Below are 24,480 nucleotides of genomic sequence, written 5' to 3' on the forward strand. Positions count from 1 at the left end.
TTCTACTTGCCTCCTTACCCAGTGCTGCTTGCTCAGGCATTGCTGCCTTTCTCCTGCCCTTGGTTCTGGGACTTAACTCACCCTTGCAAGCTACATTTTAAGTTTCAAAAGCAGAAGTGCTTTGCTCTGTTTCTAACCCTCTTGTGGTCGATATTCTTGGTTGTCAACTTGATTACATCTGGACTCTAATTAAAAAATGGAGGGCACACCACTGAGGGACTTTTGCTTAGTTTGAAGTAGGAAGGTCCACCTCTAACCCAAACCTTGAGGTGGGACTACACATGCCTTTAAACTGGGCCAGACCTTCTGTAGGAAGCCTTGATAAGGACTTGAAGAGGGAAGCTTTTGCTCTGTGCCTGCTTTCTTTTGCCTTGCTGGCAAGCCCACTCCTTTCCTGACATTAGAGCCTACTTCTTCTGGATTCTAGCATCTGCCAAAGACCAGCTGGGACATCAAGCCTCGTGGACTGGATTCTGGATTCTGGATTTTGGGACTTTCTGTTCATAGCCAGCCATTGCTGAACTAGGTAGACCACAGCCTGTAAGCCATTCTAATAAATCCCCTTAATATATAATTTATATATTAATAAAGTAATATATAATAAAAGTAGTTACTCTAGAGAACCCTAATACACTTCTCTTTTTTTTTTCTTTTTTTTCTTTTTTTTTTTTTTAAGGTTTATTTATTATATACATTATAGCTGTCTTCAGACACACCAGAAGAGGGCATCAGATCTCATTACAGATGGTTGTGAGCCACCATGTGGTTGCTGGGATTTGAACTCAGGACCTTTGGAAGAGCAGTCGATGCTCTTAACCACTGAGCCATCTCTCCAGCCCCCTAATACACTTCTAACACCCAGATTACAGGTTTCAGTAAATCACTGGTTCTTATTTATGCTAACCCCTACAGATTTTGTCTCTAAGTGTGTAGAGACTGACACATGTCCATCTCTGTGCTGGAGAGTGAATATAGGGCCTTGAACATGTTAGGCATGTGCTCTACCACTGAGTCCTATTCATAACCTGGTGACCTTCTAAAATAATAGGGTTATTCTTATAAGGTCAATCTTGAGGTGTATCATATTCTAAGAAAAATCATTAGGGCTTGTTAACATCCATGGTCTCTTCGTGGACTAGGTTGAAATTTTTTTCTGAGACAGGGTCTCATGAACTCTGGTTATTTACAAACTTGTGTAGCTGATGAGCAGACACTATAAACAGTAATTCACTAACTTATTAGTCATAAAACATTACTGCAGCATTCTTTTGTAATTAGTAAGGTTGGCAACTTTATAATCAATATATTTTTCAAGAAATCTAGTTCTTCTTGAAAAATTTTCTATTTTTAGGAAATGCCCAAATTTCTATTTGGACCTTTCTACCTATGATGGCTTTTCAAGTTTTGAAAAATCAACCAACAAAATGAATGTCTGTTAAACAAGAACCTTAAAGCTTGGTTTAAAAAAATGTTTATCAAACAAATCTAGTTCGATTTTTATTTCTTTAAGAAGTTATTCACTTATTGTTTACATAAGTGTTATGAAGTGGTTCAATGCTCCAACTCCCTGTTGAGTTCAGAGGACATCCTTTCAGAATCTGTTCTTTCTGCTGTGGAGTTTTTGCCAGAGAAGACTGCTTGGACCCCAGTTCAGGATAATGGAAATCTTTACAAGCTGGTTGGGAGTTTCAGATCCCAGTATGTAGTCCTCGGCCTTTCCCAGCTTAGCTAGCACACATACACTTTCCCAGAGCTGTAGGGCTTGATGAATTAGTTCTTGGTCTCATTTGGCAGACAGTACTGCCTATGTGCTGAGTTCCACATCCTGAATGGTACTTCTATCATGACATCAGCAGTCTTGGGCCCTGTTACACTTCTGTAACATAATGAACTTCTCTTCATATAGGGACTGAACTCAGGTCGCATCAGGCTTAGCACCAAGTTCCTTTACCGAATGAGTTCCTTCGGAGCCCCAACTTGTCTGTTAGACATCCATTTACTTAGTTGCTTGTTCCAATGTCTTCCTTCTTTGGTAGCCCATTGATTTATTTGAGGTCATAGTTGGGATTGGAAGGCGTACTTCTGTGGTTGAGCAATTATGTAGCATATACCAGGCAGGTCTGGGGTTCAATCCCCAGCCCAGGGGATTCATGCCTTAGGTGAAAAGGTCACTTTTCAACACTTACTAAAATTGCACATGACTTAGTAGCTGCAAAATGATTAATTTTGGTGTCTTGAATAGATTAAGAGGTATTGGCACCTGCTGTCTCATTAATGTAGAGTTGCGATGCCTTTTTGTTTCATTTAAATACAGTTCACCTACTTGACAAATATTTTCTGAGCTCCCACCTAATGCTTTGGACCTACCAGGGTCCAGTGTACTCCACAGATCGTAGCTTTTACCTTTAGAGTGGGGCTGGGTGCAGAGCAGATAGCCCAATTAAAATACAATAAAAAACTACAATTCATTGGAAAGTCAGATACTTCCGCTGTGTGCTGATCTGGATTGTGAGGGCAGACCGCCCTGAACAGGGTTAAAGATCAGAATCAAACTCTAATGCTGAACTTAACTGACAGGCTGCAAATGGCAACTCTGAAGCCCCTCAAGGAATTTAACGTTGTCCCATAACATCAAACCGTAATAACGGTTTTACTAAGTAGTCCCGCTTTGATAAAAACAGCTTGAAGGTCTGCAATTTGCTTCAAATCAATCCTGGCTTGCTTATTTATGATTCTGGTAGGTCCAGTTAGGGTGTGAGGTTTCCGGATAGGTGCCAACCTTGAGAAAGCCTCAGGGGCCAGGCTTCAGCGTCCGGGAAGCTAGGAGCTATCCCATGACGCAATCGCCCAGACGACAAGTCTCAGGACCGGCCAGGAGGCCGAGTTAACAGGAAGCGACTCGGGACTCGGCCGAATCGGTACAGGGCGTTTAGCCCTTTAACAGTCGGGCAAGGCGTCGGAGGAACGCGGCGCTTCCGGGCGGACGCAGTTGCGTCGTTGGTTTTCCGGCCGGTTTCCTCAGTGAGTGCTCCTGACGTGCTCTGGGCCGCCGTCTCTGAATGACCCCGGCTCGTTAAGTGCAGTTCACAAGAAGGGCGACACTTTAAATTCCTTGGGACAAGAAGTCTCTTTAGGACAAGGCCGAGAAGTCAGCACCTAAGAGCGGCCCTTCGAGGCCCTTCGGCTCCCGGCCGGGCCCTGGCCCCTACCCCTGCCGGCTACATCTTCTCGCGAGACCAGCCACGCGACTTCCCAGAAAGCCTTGGGCTACAGCTCAACAGCGGTTCTAGAGCCGCGCCTGGGCGGGAGGGTGGGAGGGGCCTGCCTAGATATTTAGCGGCACTGAAGGCCACGCCCCAAGTCGGAAGTGACGGAGCCGAGCTAGCGCGACGAGGCCACCTCTATGGTCTTCCTCTCCTTCTGGAGTCGGGAAATGGCCGCTGTGTAGTTACAGCGGAGGTAAATCCTGAGAATCGTGCTTCGGCGTGTCAGGTAGGCCTTGCGCTGCATTCCAGTCACTCAAAAGAAAAAAAAAAGTCGAGGAGACAGGACCGTTGGGTGTTGAGAACTCTCGTGCGTGGTGACGGGTCGGCGGCGAGAAAGGAGACTCCCCCCCCCCACCCCCCCACCTCGGAGCCGTTACTTGTGCGTTTTCATCGTCACCTCCTCGGGTTTGGAAGGCGCCGCGGGCCGCAGGGGTGGGGGATGGGGAGCTGGCGCGAAGAGCGGGCCTGGCTGCGAATCTGGCTCGGGTTCCGGAGACCGTGAGGCCTTCGCGTGCGCTTGTGCATGCGCGAACCTCTCTCCAACCCTTCCCCCCACCGCTTCAGACGGGACTCCGGCGCGCGCCCGCTGTTGGGCTCTGCGCACGCGTGCTTTTTTCCTTTCTTTCCCTGCCCATGGCAACGCCGCCGCGTGTGTTGGCATCGGAGCCGGCTTGTCGTTGGCCTTGGGGGAGGTGTCTTCCTTCCTGGCCTAACCTTTGGGGCTTGGACCTGCGGCAGTGTTAGGCGAGAGGATCAACCACGTAGTGCGTGGGAGTTATGCTGCCTTCCTCGCCTCTGTCGGTTTAGGCCCGGTTTAATCAGATGGAGGCTTTTGATCTGTTGCTTATAGCCGACCTGCCAGCACCTGGGTGTTGGCGCCAAAGTTTTTCGTTTTGCCTCCCTATCAGCTCACTCTGTCCTAGACGATCAGTCGGTGCGTAGTTACTGTTTCTAGCGGGATTCGGGTCTTAACGGGTGCGTCTGAGAAGGGCCCTTTCTCAGTCATCCGAGCGCTGACATACCATTTTTAGTAAGAGTTGGCACTCCTTAGAAATTCAGGATATTGGCAGCGGTGACTGGTGGGGTCGGAAGAGAAGTTGAGGTTATAGTTCTGTCACCCAGCGCTGGCCTCGAGTAGTGGGATAATAGTTTTTCGTCACTACTTCGGACCCCTCTGCGTTTTAAGGATTTGTTTTCTTGGTCTGGGGAGTGACCAGAATATTGGACTTCTGTATCCCAGACGAGCTTCTTGGGACCTAGTGGCTTCGGGTTCTCCATGTAGTTACGTGTTTGGGTTATGGATGTGCAAATTCATGCCTAACAGTTTTTAGGTTTAATAGTCAAAGTCGAGGAGCAGTACTTTTCTACGTTTTTTTTTTTTTAATTTCTCAACTAGAATTGAAAAGGAAAAAAGACAGAAACTGAAAGTGAATATACCTAAAACTGATGAAAACTGTTAGTCACTTCACAGATATCCTGTTGCTACAGCACATATATATTTTTCTTATATTAAAAGGGAAACGTAGAACAAAATGTCTTGTCCTCACTGTGAGCTTGCATTCTAGATTAGCCCTAACTGGAATAGTTGGTAGTTAGGCAATAAAGGACTTTTAAAGATTTACCAGTTTATCTGCATTTTTGAGTGTGATTCTAACCAAATTCAGGGTAGTATGATGGGAAGTGCCTCTCTAAAGCAGGTCTTGGTAAAGAACAGGTTTCCAGGGTTGAAGTAACAGGCTCCAGCCACCACCCCAGTTTATGTGGTGCTGAGAATCAAACCTGGGGCTCTGTGCTTGGTGGAAAGCTGGCAGCCGAGCTCTGCTCTGGTGTAGACTTTTGTCCTAGAAGACAAGTTAGTTTTAGGACTTGAAAGCCGATCTGGAAAAAGCACTGCTCAGTGACTAGGCTAGTTAGTATCTAGTTGAATTTGTTTAAAAACTCAATGTGGGGAGCAAACTAAGCTGCATAAGATTATCTTTGATGTAAAAGAAGTGGAGAAAGCATTGTTTTCCAGTTGTTTATACATCTTTGGTAATTCTCAGGAACTGTGTTTGAAATCATTGATGGAGCACTATCCACCATCTGAAATCTGCTGTGTAGTTTTCATGATTGCTTAATGAGAAAATCTAGAAGACAGTGTATCTATCTCTGGGTAGTAATTGTAATGGTTAATAAGAGATTCTAGAAGATCAGTGTATCTCTGGGTAGTAATTTTAAGTGATTGTGGTTGAAGCATTATTGGTATCTAGCGTCTTAATATTAAAAGTAACTGAGTATTTCGGTTATAGGGATTTAATATTTTTGACTTAAGATTGAAATTCAGTCAGACCATGAACTTCATAAGTAATAGTACTAACCTGAACTTGTTTAATGTTTTAGGGATTTTTTTTTTAAAAAGATTTATTTTATTTATGTGAGTACACCAGTGCTGTCTTCAGACACACCAAAAGAGGGCATGGGATCCCATAACAGATGGTTGTGAGCCACCCTGTGGTTGCTGGGAGTTGAGTTCAGGTTCTCTGGAAGAGCAGCTAGTGTCCTTAACTGCAGAGCCATCTCTCCAGCTCATTTTAGGGCTTTCTAACACCAATTTTGCTTAATTTATCATTTCTCTATTTTTGTAGGGGGAGCCCTAAAAGGTGAAAAACTTAAGGCTGCGTAAGCCAGAGAGTGGCACAGCTTGGTTTAGAATGTGCTGTGGTTCTTAGTTCAGTTTTAAAAAGAAGAAAGAAAGAAGAGAAAAGCAGGGTGATAAGTAGATGGAGCAAACTAAATGTGTCACTAATCTATTTTGCTTTTAACTAAGGAAGGTTTTTGGTACAAAAGTAAAGTAGCCAGGTATATTGGCTGAACTTCTAATCCCAGCACTCAGAGGCAGCCAGGAGGGTCTCTGTGAGTTTGAAGCCAGCCTGTCTGTCCACAGAGTGAGTTCCAGGATAGCCAGGGGTACTAAATAGAGAATCCCTGTTTCAAAAAAACCAAATAAACAGGCAGCTAAGATAATTAAGTTGATTCCCATATTCTGCTCATTTATTTTCAGAATTTTGTATTTTGTTTTTTGTTCCTCCTGCAATACATTTTAAATCAAACTTGTGGAACATTTTATTCAACATTACTGGAATGATTTTTTTTTTCTTTTTCTTTTGTTCGGAGCTGGGGACCGAACCCAGGGCCTTGCTTTTGCTAGGCAAGCGCTCTACCACTGAGCTAAATCCCCAATCCCTACTGGAATGATTTTTATAGAAAACTTGTTAATGTTGTAGTGAAATCGTAGGCGTAAGCTTAAATAGACAAGTTTTTGAAACAAATTTATAGATAGCCTTTAGAAAACCTGTAACAAACAAGGCTAAACAAATTATAACTAATGTCAGAGCACTTACTATGTTCCAGCTTAGCCTTTTCTATTTATTATCTACCATAAACTTGTAAATACTTATTTTAGACCTTTAGAAATTAAAGACTGAAAGAGATTAACATACCTAATGTTGAGTTGTCATTTAATGATTGAGCCTGGATTTGAACCTAATTTAATTGAGTATTAGGGCAGTCTACTTTTCTATTTTAAAAGATGTGATGGTAGTAATTTGCTTTAAATTTCGGTCCTAATATTGCTGAATAAAGACTTGGCTTAATTATGTTAGAAATCTACTTTGAACAACTTCATGTTAGAGGGGTGTTTGTTTTTAATTTTGTTGTTTTGAGACAGGTCTAATTGATTAGCCCTAACTAACTTAGAACCCACTATATATAGACTGAGGTGGCCTTGAACTTGTTGAAATGCTCTAGTTTTTGCCTTCTGAGTCCTGGGACAAGAGACTGGATTTATAGATGTGATGCAATGTCTTTAAATTTTTTTTTCTTTTTAATTTTTTGAGGTACTCCAGGCTGGTCCTTTCTCCTGCCTCCCAAATGCCTGTGTCACCAAGCTTGAAAGACATTTTCTTTAATCACTTGTTTTCTAGCTACTCTTACACATTACTCCAAAAACAAAGTTTCTAAGATGTTTCTGGATTCATTCTCGTTCATTTATTTGGCTTTTTGAGACAGGGTTTCTCTATGTAGCTCTGGTTGTCCTGGACTCACTCTGTACACCTGGCTGGCTTCCAACTCAGAGATCTGCCTGCCTCTGCCTCCCAAGTGGTGGGATTAAAAAAAAAGGCGTGCACCAACACCACCCAGCCCAGCCTGGATTTTAATTTTAAAGACAAAACATGGCTTATTTTGTTCTGAGTTCGTACTGTGATGAATCAGATAAAGATTCTCTCTTTACAGCTGGAGTCTTTTGTTTGTTTTGATTTTTCTAGACTGGGTTTCTCTGTGTACCCCTGCTGTCCTGGAACTCACTCTCTAGACCAGGCTGGCCTTTAACCCAGAGATCCTCCTGCCAATGCCTTCCATGTGCTGGGATTAAAAGTGTGAGCCACCACTGCCTGGCTTTAATTAGAGTTTTCTAGTAGGTTGAAATAAAGGGAAAGTTTGGCATTTTATACTTTAATATTTGAGTTCTAGCCATGTCAGGCACATGTGAGTGTAGTGCACAAAGCACTGACATTTGTCTGGAGAATTCAGTCAATTCTGGATCACACTTTATAGTCTGTGACTGTGTGCCCCAGAAATCACAAACATCTTTCTGTTTGCCCCCAACAAGTCCATCTCCCAGATGCTGTTAGAGTTTGGGGTTTCCACTTACTTCCATGTTCCTTATTTTTGCACCAAAGCCCACTTGAGGTTTTGGTTTCATAACTCTATAAATTCCCAGATGAAGGGCAGTAACTATTTAAGGAATATTGACATATTTAGTTTGAACTATTTCTTCTTTGTATTTCCAAAATAGCATTTTAAAATTTGATCATTACATAGATTTGGGTATTTTTAGTTTATGAATACTTTGAGTGCTAGCCTCTTAATGTCAGCTATATATTTTTAAGTCTAATTTCTGTTCTTATGGTTTTTGATCTTTGCATATAACTGATAATCTATATTATTTGCAACTTTGTAACCTTTTCAATGTTGATAGCTGCATAACATTAATTTATTTAATAGTAATGGCCAGTTAACTTAGGAGTATTAATTCCCTATAGACTTGTGTCATTGCTGCCTGTTTCTTAGATGGTTAACCAGATACCTTTGTAAGACTTTTTGTTACTGTGGTTGCAGTTGAAGGAATTCTTAAAAATTGGTTTTAGATAAAAGGACGTTGTAAAAAATGAGCAGAATATTAAGCTGTTGTAAATGTTACAAAATATAGCATTATGAATATTGACTACAGGTTAGAATGACATTTGTTCTGTAAAGGTCAGGTGACTGCAGGTATCAGTTACATGGTACTCTGCTGTGTTGGACTAGAATGTTTTTGTTTTGTTTTTTCTATGTTGACATTTGCATGGAATCTCTTGTAGCCTAGGAATTCCGAACTCACTGTATAACTGAGGATGAACTTAAAACTGATTGTCTGCTTTCTTGACCCAATTAGTGGATTATAGGTGTTATCATTGGCTTAATTATTTTATTTTATGTTTGTCTGCATGTAGGTCTGTACAGGTCCTGCTTGTTGCTTTTGGAGGTCAGAAGAGGGTGTCAGAGACCTTAGAGCTGGAGATAGAGCCAGGGGACGTGATTGACCATTGGGTTCTGGGAATTGAGCATTCCTGGGGAGAATAGACTACCCGGTGAGCTGTATTTCTGGCCTCTTTTATCACATAGGCTGCCGCTACATCATTGCTTAGGCTAAACTCAAAACCACCAACCTCCTGTTTGGCTAGGATTGTTTGCCACTGTGCTCACCTTGTTAAATTGTTAGGATCAAACGTTTATGATTTCCCAAGGCAGGCAAGGTACATGCTTATAATTTCAGTACTGGAGAGGTCAAAGTGGAAGAAGTCAGTTTGGGCCACATAATTTATTGGTACACCCAATATTTGTATTATAACCAGTGCATACTGGTTTACCATAAACTCAAAACTCTTTTTATTTAATTTTTGCTAGGAATTTGAATTTAGAGTTTAATTTCCTATAACATTCTCTACAAGAAGAATCTTGGCAGTATCTTAAAGACATCACTGACTTCTGGATCCTGTATAAAGCCCAAGGTAAAAGCCATTTATGTTCTCTAGGTTTTACTTTTGACTAAATTGAGAAGATTGACTTCAACCTAAATCAGATGAAGTAAGTAAGAGTGTTGTTGTAAACTGACCTTGAAGGTGTAGCCCAAGAAGTAGGGTGCTTGCCTAATATGCAGGAGGCCCTAGGTTTCAACCTCTAGTGCTAATAAAGTTGCCTGGAACATTTCTCCTTTTTCTTTTTCTTTTGGTGGGGAGTGTGTTAGTTATCTTCTGTAAACTCAGATTTTGAGTTTTAAGAAAAAATTTTTTTTCATTTCTCCATTGTATATTACCTTTTTTCCCCACTTGTATAAATAAGATTCAGGCCATTTAGAAACAAAACAACCACAGCTGCCATCCTTTGAGACAAGGTCTTGCTGTGTAGCCCTAATGGATACCTGGTACTGGGATCACTCTCCTCTTCATTGTGCCCAGGTCAATCACTTACTTAACTTACTGTGTTCTAGAGCTTACAATGTAGACCAGGCTAGTCTTGAACTCACAGGGATCCACCTGCTTCTGTGTTCCAAGTATTGGGTTAAAGGCCCGTGCCTTCACTCTTGGCTTAACTTTTTATCTTCCTAGTACTACTTTATAATAACCTCAAACTCTAAATAAATATCTTCAAAATTATTTAATGAGATTAAAATTTAAATATGTGAGAAACACAGGCCTTTACAAAATTAATAAATTGAGCCTTAGAGACATGATTATTTATTTTAATAGGTTAGAAATTTGGAAAGTTACACAGTTGGCACTTGACTAACATCGAACTGAGGCTGGCCAAATGGTTCAGCATTAAAACACTTGCTGTGCAAGTCTTAGAACCTCATTCACTTTCCTGAGCGGGAAGAGGAGAGCCAACTGGAGAGCTTTATAAAGTCTGATTTTTTTTCTTTCACATGTAGACTGCCACTAAACACACATATAACATTAAAAAATAAATTGGGCTGGAGAAATGGCTCAGCAGTTAAAAGTAATTACTGCTCTTGCAGACAGAGGACATGGGGTGGAGTTCCAGCATCCACACCACAGCTCACAACTCCTTGTCCAGGCATGCATGGCCATATATGCAGGCAGATCATCCATTACATAAAATAAAAATTTCAATAAATGAACTGAATTTTCAGTTTTCCCTATACATGCTAAGCAATTCGGTGCTTAGTTCTTGTTTCCTGTTAGCAATGAGCCTCCGACCTAATGCTTGCTGAGCAAGTGTCCTACTGCAGAGCTGCTGTGTCACTAACCTCTGTCTCCTTCTCTCTCTTCTACATACTAGGTTTTAAGTGGCCCAGGCTGCTCTTGAGCTCATGTTAGCCTGTATAGGTTTTGAACCTGAGAAACTTCTGAGTAAGAGTGCTGGTCACCATCTGGGATAGCTATGTGGATGACTTAAAAAAATTTTAGCAGTTTGAAAAAATTTGTAGACTATAAGAAATAATAATTCTAGTTAAAATTTATGAATGTAGCACACTGGTTCATTTGCTATAGAAAAATAAAAGCATACAGAGATGATGCATTAAATAGTGGCTTCACTAACTTTGGTACATACTATAATTCACAATTACTTTCTGTTATTATAAGCGCATATGTAGTGAGTAGCCACTTAACAGTTAATGCTGAAATCTCCATGTGAGCAGTTTTCATTAATAATTTTTGTACTGTATTTTTTTTCAGCATACAACATAGCTATAATGTGCCAGTTTTGTTATCAATAAGGCTTTGGTTAGCACTAAGCTATAGTATTTAAGTTTTGGAACAATCAGAGGTTGGTTGTACATAAATTTGTACATGTGTTGGTTATTGTTCTTGCTACCTATTGTTAATGGTAACTTACATGGTGAAATAAAAGATTTTTTTATTTTGTGCCTTCCCCCTGCCCCCTATTATTTTTCTTCTGGATCTCTGAAAAATTAAAAGTGACATTTGGTATGTACATGCAGTGATTTACCATATTTAGATTTTTTTCAGGAGAAGCACATTTTATAAATCAGTACTGTTATTACTATCAGCATGTAGTGAGGTCTAATTATATCAGCATTTAGAAAAGTTAAGTTAGAATTTTCTTGTAATTCTGATATTTCTTCTGATCTCTTTAATCCCTTTATCTTTTCTTGCTCTTTTTTACCAACAAGATACAGGGTGAACTTGGCATTGCCCTGCAAGTTCCTGCTGCTAAGGGGCTTTTAGTCACTTTTATTCTATAGGAGACTATATAGTGCACATCGAGAATTTTGTACATGAGAAACAGTTTAGTGCCTTAAGTCTATAAAGCACTGTGATGACAGCTTGGTGAGGTTTCTTTTTAAATTTATTTTTAAGTATTGTGCCAGTTTTTTTTTTTTTTTTTTTAATGGTACGTGTGTAGGTGTTTGGTGCATGTTTGTTGGATCCTGTTACAGGACTTCTAAATTGTGGGTGTTGGAAATGAACCCCAGCCCACTAGAAGAACAACTAGTGCCTTTTGCTCTTTTTTTTAATTGAAAATTTTCTTACAGTATATTTTGTAATTTTTATACAGCATATTATGCTTTTCTTAATTTCTTTCAGTTCCTTTCCACTTTTCTAACTTACATATTTTCTTGCTTTTTAAAGCAAACAAAACCAAACAAGAAACACAAAACACGGGGCTGGGGATTTAGCTCAGTGGTAGAGCGCTTACCTAGGAAGCGCAAGGCCCTGGGTTCGGTCCCCAGCTCCGAAAAAAAAGAAAAAAAAAAAAAAGAAACACAAAACACTCCCACAAAAACACAAATCAAAATAAATAAGCAAAAGACTATTAAGACAAAAAAAGTAGTCAAACAATACAAAATGTGACAAAAAGTCTACACTGTATTCTACAGAAATACCACTGTGTTCATACTGTGTTGACTAAGTACTCTTGTATGGGACATGCACTGAATGGAGTGTGCCTAACACACCTATTGCGACTCCATTGGAGAAAATTGACTTTTGCTTTGCTAGGTGGTATCACTTGTAGATAGCTCCTTGGCTAAGGGTGGGACCCTGTGCACTTTCTTCTTAGTGTGGGACCCCATCTTAAACAGTACTCTTGAACCGCTAAACCATCTCTCTAGTCTGTATTGTGCCACTTTTTAGTGTTCTTTTCTTCGGGTTTCTGTAGTACTCATATAATTTTATCTTTTTACAGTTGAGGTAAGTAGGCTTTTATATTGGGCAAAGAAAGACATTTAACATAACTTGTCTATCATTGGTCTTTCTGACTTCTGTAGTTGATTGGTGCCTTTGGTGTTAACATAAGTATTAAGTCCATAGAAATGTTTTATCTTGAGTATTTAATATCTGTAAGTGAAAGTGGTTTTTAGTGATAATAGGTCTGTTTTATAAGTAAATATTCTTTTGAAAGAAATGACTTGTAAAAATTCAGTTGTTTGTATCTGGAAATAAGTAAATATCAAAATAGCTTTTTGTATTAATTTAACCGATTTTGCTTTCATTTGATTAGGAGAAAAGAAATGGGCCGCTCCAATTCTAGATCACATTCTTCAAGATCCAAGTCTAGATCACAGTCTAGTTCTAGATCAAGATCAAGATCACATTCTAGAAAGAAGAGATACAGGTGAATTAATGTGTTTCTGGTGCTTTTAGTAGTGCCATAGTTATCATTAGTGTCTGCTGTGAACAGAGTGTATAGCGAGCGTATTGTTCTCTCCATCAGTCTACCATTCTCAGTGAAGCTCCGTGATTTGGATTTGTTGTCTTCATTTAGAATTGAAATTGAGAATTGTCTTAAGTTATCAACTGACTCACGGTCTGAGATTGACTGTACTGTGTTAAAACATGATGAATTTCTTTGTTTTCTCCATCTTCAGTGATAAACTGGATATTTTAAGAATTTTTTTGGTACCGAATCATATTGTTTTCCGGTTTTTACTGAGTCTGGTTCTTTCAAGGATAATCCCCTCCCCTTTTTGTTTAAAAAAATGATTTTTTTCCTTCAAATAATATCTATAGCACGAGGATAGGAGCCTATTAAGGATTAAAATTTGTAATTTTTCTGTATTTTATATAATCAGCCTTGCCTAATATCTGTCATTTTGCTCTGTGCAATTCCATGTAACCCCTTTACCTTATTAGCAGTACATGGTGCCATTTAAATTTCTCTTATTATGAGTTTTAGTGCCAGCCTAGATGGAATACAGTCTTGTGTTGGATATATTGATAGCCTCCCCCATTTCCTGTGCCTACTTTCCCATGGCTTCTCTTATCCATTGCTCGTCTTGGACAAAAGCTTTAAATATACCAGAAACTGTAAACTTTTTCAAACAAATGTTTTTAAGTATATATAATTTTACCCTGTATATATGTTTTATTCAGCCAGATATATCTAAAATGTTAAAATGACGTACTTCATTTTTAAAAAATTGATACTTATTTCATTTTTAGTTCTAGGTCTCGTTCCAGAACATATTCAAGGTCTCGTAGTAGAGATCGTATTTATTCTAGAGATTATCGTCGGGATTACAGGAATAATAGAGGAATGAGACGACCTTATGGGTACAGAGGAAGGGGTAGAGGGTATTATCAAGGAGGAGGAGGTAGATATCACCGAGGTGGCTATAGACCTGTTTGGAATAGAAGGCACTCTAGGAGTCCTAGGCGAGGTCGGTCACGGTCCAGGAGCCCGAAAAGAAGATCTGTGTCTTCTCAAAGATCCCGAAGCAGATCTCGCCGGTCATACAGATCCTCTAGGTCTCCAAGATCATCATCATCTCGTTCTTCATCCCCTTATAGCAAATCTCCTGTCTCTAAAAGACGAGGGTCTCAGGAAAAACAGACCAAAAAAGCTGAAGGGGAAGCCCAAGAAGAGAGTCCTTTGAAAAGCAAATCACAGGAGGAACCAAAGGATACTTTTGAACATGATCCATCTGAATCTATTGATGAGTTTAATAAATCTGCTACATCTGGTGATATTTGGCCTGGCCTTTCAGCTTATGATAATAGTCCAAGGTCACCTCATAGTCCTTCACCTATTGCTACCCCACCCAGTCAGAGTTCATCATGCTCAGATGCCCCCATGCTTAGTACAGTCCACTCTGCCAAAAATACCCCCTCTCAGCACTCACATTCCATTCAGCACAGTCCTGAGAGGTCTGGATCCGGTTCTGTTGGGAATGGGTCTAGTCGATATAGTCCTTCTCAGAATAGTCCGATTCATCACATCCCATCACGAAGAAGCCCTGCAAAGACAATCACACCACAGAATGCTCCAAGAGAGGACTCTAGGGGGCGGTCCTCTTTTTATCCTGACGGAGGAGGAGATCAGGAAACAGCAAAGACAGGAAAGTTTTTGAAAAGGTAAGAATCCTAAGTAGTGCATTTATATTATAGTATTTATTTTAAAATAACATTGTGCTATGTATTTACATGTTTTTACTTGTTCCTGCTTGATAATTGTAAATTGTAAGTTGTTTTAATTATGTAAGAGTTTTGATAGTTCTGTTTTTGTTTTTATTAGCCATTTCAAACAGTTCACAACTAGCAGTTACAAACAAGGAAAAACTAAAGGCCTAAGATAACCAATATTATATATTAAACACATAAACAGTTTTGTGTTACTTTTCCCTTTTTGCTTTAGAATGTGACCTTATATAAACAGTATAGTCATGTGACATATTGTGTGGTAATACAGTCCAGCTGTCAGTACTTTGTGAATTCTTCCTGACTGAGAAAAAACCCTTTATTTCTCAGTGAATCTAATGACATTCTAAATACTTGGTTTAAATTCTAGTTTCAAGCATTACAGAAAGAAATGCTAGCAAACTAATGAGAATTAGGTTGTTAGTAAGTGGGACAGGTATGCTGTTTATGATTTTTTCCCCTACTGTGAAACCTGGAATATTTTCCACTGAACTGATGATTAGTTTCTATTAGTACCAGAAGTCCTTATCTTCTAGAGCAGATTTTATATGATTTATATTTTGTGATTAAGGCAGAGTATTAAATACCTCATACTTTGTCATTAAAGTATATTTCTGTGAGGTCTTGTTTATATTGACAGAAAAGGTAAATACAGTAGCATATAGCTCTATTCCCAGTGTTAGGGAGGTGGAGGCAGAAGGCTCAAGAATGTCTACTTTAGAGAGTTTGAGGCTAGCCTGGAATACCTGAAGCTTTACTGCAAAATGAAATTGAAAATTTGAGCATAAATACAAATTGAAATTTTAGTAGGTATTTGTATTGTCTATTAGTGGTTCCTAGCCTCAAGGTTAAATTTAGGCTGTATTGTATATTAGGATCTCTTAAAATTTGCATGTGTTACTATAAAATTGTGGCAGGTAACTATATAGAGTAGGTTTTTGAGCGTGACTTACTTTAGGAAGTTTGAAAGTATAAATTCGGTGTGAGTGCTTTTAATGGTTTTAAAAGTAAGATTAGGTTTCAGTAGAGTAACTTCCTTTTGTTGGGCCATACATTGAAATGTGCAGGTTGTCTACGATGAATGCAGTCCAGAGTTACCCTCTCTTCTTTGTTATTCACAGGTTTACAGATGAAGAGTCTAGAGTATTCCTGCTTGATAGGGGTAATACCAGGGATAAAGAGGCCCCAAAGGAGAAAGGGTCCGAGAAAGGCAGGACAGACGGAGATTGGGACGATCAGGAGGTTCTAGATTACTTTAGTGATAAAGAGTCTGCAAAACAAAAGTTCCATGATTCTGAAGGGGATGACACAGAGGAGACAGAGGATTATAGACAGTTTAGGAAGTCAGTCCTGGCAGATCAGGGGAAGAGCTTTGCTACTTCATCTCACCGGAATACTGAGGAGGAAGGACCCAAGTACAAGTCCAAAGTTTCACTAAAAGGCAGTAGAGAAAGTGATGGATTTAGAGAAGAAAAAAATTATAAACTGAAAGAGACTGCATACATAGTGGAAAGGCCTAGCACTACAAAGGACAAGCACAAGGACGAAGACAAAGGCTCTGACAGAATAACAGTGAAGAAAGAAGTGCAGTCACCGGAGCAGGTAAAGTCTGAAAAGCTCAAAGAGCTCTTTGATTACAGTCCCCCTCTACACAAGAGTCTGGACGCACGAGAAAAGTCCATCTTCAGAGAGGAGAGCCCGCTGAGGATCAAAATGATAGCCAGTGATTCTCACCGTCCTGAAGTCAAACTCAAAATGGCCCCTGTTCCTCTGGATGACTCCAACAGGTAATTCCACAGTGGTGCCTAGTAAGTAAAGTAGAGGTACTTAGTGATGACATTACTCTTCTGAGCTTGGAGTTCACACATTCAAACCAATGGTGTATTCTGTTTGTGTGTGTGTGTGTTTATTTTTGATGTATTCTAGACCTGCCTCCTTGACTAAAGACAGGCTACTTGCTAGCACGCTTGTCCATTCTGTCAAGAAAGAACAAGAATTCCGATCCATCTTTGACCACATTAAGTTGCCTCAGGCCAGCAAAAGCACTTCAGAGTCATTTATACAACACATTGTATCCTTGGTTCATCACGTGAAAGGTATGCTTGGTAAATGTAGTATCATGAATTAAGCTTTTCTTGCATGCATAAAAAGTAGAGTTGAATAATAGCTGTACTAACTGAGCCAGCAGGTAGGTACATCAGTGCTGTTTAAATGTTACACATTTGGAAAACATGCTGTGGAAAAGCTACAGTTAGCATTGTGACTCACTAGTAAAAGAGGATGATCAGATGACGGGAGTTAAAATGTAAAAATGAGTGTCACAGAGAAGTACTATCCAGATTTACTTTGAAAATTTAAATATCCTATTGCATGTGAAAATTAACTGTCATTGTATGCTGATGACTTGGTGACTCATAGTGGGTAAGTTTGTAGTAACTCTAGGCAGTATAGTTGCTGCTGTTTACTGAGAGTTTATAATAATAGGTTCCAGAAATAAATGGCTTCATTTTAGCTACCAATTCATATTTTCATCAGTATATTGTTGTAGTTTAAAAGCTACTAATAATTTTCAAATACTTGGGGTATGTATGATTTGGTTTGGGGCAGGTAGGTAGGTTCTGCGTTGGTTATTTCTGTGATTAGCAGGTTCTTTCCCAGAAAACTGGATGGCTGTTGGTCTTTTTTTTTTAAAGTTAGTCCTGCAAACAACTCATAATGGCTGCAATTTGTCACAGTTCCTTATGCACTGAGTGACTTTTTTGGCTATAGTCAGCATGGTAGCAACAGCATTTTGCTGTTGGCTCTAGATAAGCTTATGAACCATATCACGACTTTCATGGCTATAGTATTGTGCACATACAATTAGGAAGCATTAACATTTTTTCTTTTTCTTTTTTTTCAAACTTTTTTTTGACCTGTCACCACACTTTACAGTTTATTGTTGAATTTTGAGATGAGATTTTGATACATTTTTTCCTTTTTCCTTTTCTTTTTTCCTTTTTTAGAGGATCTGTAGTTATGTTTCATAATTGGTGTTGTGCAACCGATCTGAACAGCTCTTACTTTATATAGAGCTGAAAATGCCCAGTGATGTTTTCTTTTTCATTGTAACTAGGTCCTGGAATATGTTTTGAAATGCCAAAATCCATGTTTCAAAGTAAAATAGCTGTTGAAAGATACAGGCAAAGTTGAATCTTCTGTCTTCCTGGCAAAAAATGGCATAAAAACTGAGTTGCTAGCTCAAATTCCTGGGTTTCATGGAATTATGATTGAGGCACTACCCTGGTAGTGGCCGTTTCAAGTTTTAATGATTGGTTATGAGACATGTGCTGGATACTGGGCGGTAAGTTGACACAGATGTATGTTGACCTGTTAAGCAGATAGCTTGCTTCATAATGTAACATTTCATAGTTGATGACTTTATACATCTATTTTACATTTACAGCATATCTTAAACTGGTTTAGACACTAATCAATATTGTTATTACTAATTTAAAAACTGCTTAAAGAAAGATACAGTATCATATGTGCTGTCAGGTTTGCCAAGATGCCAGAATTTTTGGACGAATTAGTGAATGTAAATGAATTTCAGAGTGCCCCCCTCCCTAATTAAGTGGCAGTACTCACTTTTTTTTATAAAACCGTTTCTGTTGATATGTCATCATAGTTAACATAATTTTATTACTTATTCAAACTGTCTGTAATTTTCTTTATTTTTCCTGCAATGATCAGTTGAAACTTTGTTTAGTTGGCAGGGTTTAAGGACATACCACCTATTGTTCCTTTTTGAGGAAGTTTATTAGCGTGGAGTTAGTCTTATTAATTGTGCTGGGGTTGTAGTTAGTATAGACAGGGTCCTGTGACGACCTTTGCAGTCAGTGTTGAGGTAAGAGGAAGTAATAGAGTAGGAGTTTCTATTTTAACACTTGATTCTCTTCTGCTAGGTTTCTTGAGTATTTTTATTTTCTCTCACCTGCTACATGCCCTTCTATCACAAATGAAAATCCCCTCTTAAAATTAAGATTCCTAATTCGACAGTGTTTCTCCTAAATCAACAGAGCAATACTTCAAATCACCTGCAGTGACCCTAAACGAGCGGTTCACTTCATACCAGAAAGCTACTGAAGAGCATAGTACCCGGCAAAAGAGCCCTGAGATACACAGGTATGTGAAGTACTGAATTTGCATATAAAATGTTAGGAGAAGTATGCTGTCATCATGTCATAAATAAACTTTGAACTCTTTTTCTCCTAGACTGAAGCACTGTATCTGCACGTTTAGAAAAAATTTAATTTTTCCCCCCTGGTTTTTACTTTACTTAGTTTAAAATGGTTAGAACTTTTATATACTACCTTTATTCATTGTGGAATTTAATAGCTGTAAGTTTTGGGGGCCTGGGTTGGGGAGTGACTGTCTCAAGGAACTTTGAATTCCTGAGATAAAAATGTTTGGTGTGTGGACCAGAAGAGTTATTGTGAAAGTGGGCGGATGTGAAGCCAGCAGCTGTGTAGCACGCAGTCTGTGTTCTGGCTTCCATTCCTTGGGGACCAATTATCGAATGCCTGACATTACTATTTCATCTGCCGATTGTGTCACAGTGGAAACTCAGAATCTAGCTTGGTGTATTCTGGTCGTTGATGACTGCTCAGAATGCAGTGAGAAGTTCTAACTACTCAAAGCCTGAAATGGAAAGGTGCAGAATCAAACACAGGATGAACTAAAGATGAAATGATAAGACTCTTGTAAGGCAGTAATTTGTTATTAGGTCAATACTGACATTGAATAAGTTAATTCATTTTAGTTGCATGATGATTTAATATTTAAAATAATAATGTATTATTTTTCATGGTTAAAGTTTAATGTGTAAAGGTCTGCTTTCTTTTTTTTTTTTTTTTTTTTTTGTTCTTTTTTTTGGAGCTGGGGACCGAACCCAGGGCCTTGCACTTCCTAGGCAAGCGCTCTACCACTGAGCTAAATCCCCAACCCCAAGGTCTGCTTTCATTTATAAAGATCTACCCCAAGTATTTTAGTTGGTTTGAGGCAGGATTTTGTTATGTAATTCTGTTAAGTGTCCTACTCACTGTGTAGCCTATGTGGACATCAAACTCAAAGCAGTCCTTCCTCTTATTTGTCTCAACGTGGGGAGTACTGGGATTAGAGGCATTTGCCACCATATCCAGTTTTTCATTAGTTCGTAATGCATATAATTTTTATTTCTTAGTTTAGGAATTAAATCAGTAGACTTAACTGTGCCAGATTGGTTTCTCAGGAGAGATATAACTAATATTTCTCACCAATGGGTGGTAGTACTATTTTTCTTTTGAATCAGAAGGTAAATAATATAGCTACAAATACACTTTATTTTATATTAAGGAGGATTGACATCTCTCCAAGCGCTCTGAGGAAGCATACCCGTTTAGCAGGAGACGAGAGAGTTTTTAAAGAAGAAATTCAAAAGGTAGTTTTTATTTTATCAATGTTTTTGCTTTTTATGTGAAAATGAGCTTAATGATACTATACTAAACGTTTACTTAGGCAAAATGATTACATCTTTTTCTTTTAATTTGTAAATACATAATGTTTATAGTTGTGTATCTTAATTTAAACCAAGAAAACTTTCCTGAAAATGCTTGTCAATGAATGGTAAATGTCAGTCCTAAGGATAGGTAGACAAAAGATTAATGAGTAGGATATAAATTATACCATGATTTTTATGAGGTTTTGAGATGAGATCTATAAGTCAGAGTTTGAATGTCTTTTAAAGTTAATTGTATTTCTGCTTCTTCAAAGAAGTTACCCTAGTGCTGTCCTTTTGAGAGTAGCAAGTTTTGACAACCTAGGCTGTCTTTGAACTCATGCCAACACTCCTTCATAAGCTTCCGGAGTGCCTAGCTTAGAGTTGTGCACTGTCATACCTGCCCATTGCACATTTTTGTTTGGTTTACTTAAGAAATAGGCAGTTTTACTTGGGATCTTTACCTTCTGTTTGGTCCTATTCCAGTTTGTTTTATATCTTAATATTACCCTTAGATGTCTGTTTCTAACAAGAGATGTGTCCTGCTGGGAGGGGAGGTGGGGAAGAACCGGGAGTAGAGGGAGGGGAACTGTAATCAGAATATATTTAATGAAAAAAAATCTTAGGTTCAATTTAGAAGAAAAAGAAAGAAATAAGCATTTTAGGCTGGGTATAGCTTTATTCCCTGCACCCTTGAGGCAGAGGCCAGCCTGAGCTATGTATAAAAGTTCCAGGCTTGCTGTGGCTACATCACAAGAGGGAAAAGAATAGGAATTCTAAAAACTGATGAGCAAAGTCAACTTTGGAACAAAACATGTTTCATTTCTATTGGACTACCTAGGGATTTGGCTTTGCAACTTCCTGTTTAGATAATACAGGTAAGGTGAGGAAGCCAGGGGCTTGGCGAGACTGTAGTGCAGCCATAAGGTACTTAATGGTGATTCAAGCTGACATTTATTGAGTACACTAGTTCATATGACTTTATATATGCAGTTCAGGTCCAGTTTAGTAAGATAGATATGCAGTAGAGGTGGCAAGGGATCAGTTCTGTTTTGAAAATCTGGGTTCTGGAAAGTGATTAACTCTTTTTTTTTTTTTTTTTTTGGTTCTTTTTTTTTCGGAGCTGGGGACCGAACCCAGGGCCTTGCGCTTCCTAGGCAAGCACTCTACCACTGAGCTAAATCCCCAACCCCAGTAATTAACTCTTAAACCTTGACTTTTCTAATTAAAATAATAGGGATGTATCTGTTCTGTAGAGTTGTGGAAAATTTGGGCTGTTTTGGATTTTACTTGTATTAAGAGGAGTTACTTGACAGTGCCAGTGTACAAGTTTTTCAGTAGGGTGTGCTGCTAACTGAATTGGTTTTGAAATCTAGAGCTTAGAGGTAAGGTGATGCCTCTGCGCAGGAGATAACAGGATTAGAAAAACAGACTGGGGAAGGAGCAGTTCAATACTTAAAAACAAAAAAACCAAAAGCTTTGACCTTATTAATACCTTAGGCTTATTGTGTTTCATTTCTTCAACAATTCACTTTGTCTTTTGTCTGAGAGAGAAGTAATAACTGATAGATGACCAGGAAGACTGATAGTTGGGCTTGGTTATCTTTCTGTCTTTAATGAATAATTAACGTGTTGTTGATTTGAAATTACCTGCTTAGCAAGATTTACAGAGTAGTTTCACTTACATTGTTTCTTATGGAGTCAGTAATACCTAGGTGATTAGACTCCTTACTCTAGGGACAAATTGGTGAGTCTTACTTAACATTGAAAGAGATTTCAGTTTCGTTGATGCTTATGAATATTACAGTTAGACGTCCCAGAATAAATAGTTCTCGTTGTTGAATAATATCAAGGATGGCCACATTGTATAGCATCTTACTGATGTATAATTTCTCTTCATTCCTAGATGCCTCTTTTCAACTCCTAAGTTATATAGTATTTGAAAAAAGCAATGGAACAAGGAGGAGGTGAACTGTGACCCAGTTAAACTAATGTCTGTTGCAATACCTGAATTGAGAAAGGGCAACATAGAGCCCAAATACTGAGCACAGGATTGCGAACAATATCTTTTTGACTTTGTCTGACATTTGTCCAGCCTCAGTTTTATTAATCTTACTCCACTTGCATGTCATGAAAACTGCAGACTCCCTAATTTTGAAGTATCTTCTGTCGGGTTTATCAGTTTATCTGGGAAGAGCTTGTTGTTCTGAGGCTTAGTTAATGAGACCATAACTCCAGGATCTCGATTACATGCTGAAACCACATTGCATCTACAGATGATAGCTTTAACACTGTCCAACTACTTCATAAAGGCTATTTGCAAGAATGAGGGGTAATAATGATTCACTGAGTAAAAAGATGTACCACTTTGCTGAATGAAAGTTTCTTATGGATTGCTTTGAATAATTACCATAAACCTAAAAATGCCTTGACGTTTTAGTACATCTCTGTAAATGCTCAGTAAAATGCAGTTTTAAAAGAAATTCCAAGGACGATGGCAGTACATGATGCAATAGTTTTTGATACTAAAGTACCAGTTTAGAATCTGTTGTGATACAAATGCATGTCTGTACACATTTCTGTTTCTTCCATGAAATCTGTATTTTACATGTCTTCTACAGGGAGATAAAAAATTAAGGTGTGATTCGGCTGATCTTCGGCATGACATTGACCGTCGCCGCAAAGAAAGAAGTAAAGAGCGGGGAGATTCCAAGGGTTCGAGGGAATCTAGTGGATCAAGAAAGCAAGAGAAAACACCAAAGGATTACAAGGAGTACAAACCTTACAGAGATGACAGGTGACTGTTAAAGTTGTCTTGACTTAGGCTCTAGCTTCTAATTAGCCTTTAATAATTGTCAGCTTAATTGCTTTCAATTTTGACTGTAATCAAATGTTTAAATTTAAACAATTAAAATTATTTGTTTTACAGCAAAAATGTATTTGTCTTTTACACGGCTTATGGTGGATGAGGACAAAAACTTTGGAATAGCAAGCTAACACTGAAAAAAAAAATGACAAATTAATGTGTCCTATTATCCAGGCTACATCAGGAGGTTGGACTTCAATGCAGTGCATTTCTAGAAACAGTTTGTGTAAGAACTTTGGTTCGTTATGCTTGATTCCGCACTTTTTCAACTCATAACACCCAGAGTACAAGACTGTTAAAGTGTTATCTAGTGGTTTAACATGGGAAGATGGGGGGAGGAAAGCCCAGGAAGCAGGATTTTGTGCATTAGTCTTTGAGAATTGTATCTCCCTGGATACTGTTAGCAGTGGTAAGAGCTACTGCAGGTGCGACTTTTTCGGGTGTTCGTTAGAGTCATGTAAAATTATCTTTACAGAGTCAATAAGTAGAATAAAATGTATTATAGAGAAGTTTTTTCTTGATGTTCATTAGGTAAATGGTGGATTTTTACTTGTGCTTTTAAATTTATGACTTACTTATAATTGTACATGCCTTTTATTTCTATCATAATATTGTAGCCCAAACCAAGCAGACTGTTCTCCCTTAGGGCGTATGTAATAAGCTGCAGTCTTTTTAAAACTTGGACTCGAGTTCCGACTGGGGCTGTAGCTCAGTTGTACCTGCTCACCTAGCGTGTGGCGGGCCCTGGAGTCAATCCCCAGGTACCACAACAGAACCAAACCATTCTTGCCTTTCCTGTTATTAAAATAACAAAAAGTTACAAGTTAAAATAATGGACTGAACATTATTGAAGTTTGCAAACTACCAGTTTGTAGCTGGTAGGCTGTAGTATTATGTAAAACAATCAATGAAGACAATTGGAAACAGACTGTCAGAATTTATACCTAATTTTACTTATAATAATTTTAAGCGGGTACTTTTCTTTTTTTAACTTAAAAACATTTCCTCGTAAGATTTTAAATAATTCTTTATCTTAAAAAAAATAGCACATGTCTTTTATTTTTCAGCAAACATAAAGGGAGAGAGCAAGATCATTCTCGGTCATCGTCCTCTTCAGCATCGCCTTCGTCACCCAGCTCCCGAGAAGAGAAAGAGAGTAAGAAAGAAAGAGAAGACGAGTTTAAATCTCACCATGAGATGAAAGACTACTCAGGATTTGCAGGAGTTAGCAGGCCACGAGGAACCTTTGTAAGTGACAGTTACCTTTGATCACCCCAGAGTGTTTATCTTGAAGTGTGCAGAGGGGAATCAGGTATTCCTTATAGGTTATTTGTCCTCTTTCCCAAAGTC

At 38.8% G+C, this 24,480-nt stretch overlaps 1 protein-coding gene across 22 annotated transcripts in view; it reads left to right on the forward strand.

The window, feature by feature from the left end:
* Positions 1-3,363: 3,363 nt before the first annotated feature.
* Positions 3,364-24,480, forward strand: part of Bclaf1 (BCL2-associated transcription factor 1) — a 29,015-nt gene continuing 7,898 nt past the window's right edge. For 2 of the 22 annotated variants that reach the window (XR_015685018.1, XR_015685020.1), the window contains exons 1-11: positions 3,364-3,492; positions 9,252-9,355; positions 12,834-12,947; positions 13,775-14,686; positions 15,871-16,536; positions 16,676-16,845; positions 18,808-18,913; positions 20,123-20,207; positions 22,886-23,061; positions 23,194-23,356; positions 24,198-24,378. Coding sequence is in view for 15 of the 22 variants with exons in the window: in XM_087655354.1 (XP_087511480.1) it covers positions 12,844-12,947; positions 13,775-14,686; positions 15,871-16,536; positions 16,676-16,845; positions 18,808-18,913; positions 20,123-20,207; positions 22,886-23,061; positions 24,198-24,378 (2,400 nt within the window). In the remaining 7 variants the exon portion in view is untranslated. 22 annotated transcript variants of the gene reach the window in all.

Source organism: Rattus norvegicus, chromosome 1 (genome assembly GCF_021556685.1).
Source record: "Rattus norvegicus strain SHRSP/BbbUtx chromosome 1, alternate assembly SHRSP_T2T, whole genome shotgun sequence".
Taxonomy (NCBI): domain Eukaryota; kingdom Metazoa; phylum Chordata; class Mammalia; order Rodentia; family Muridae; genus Rattus; species Rattus norvegicus.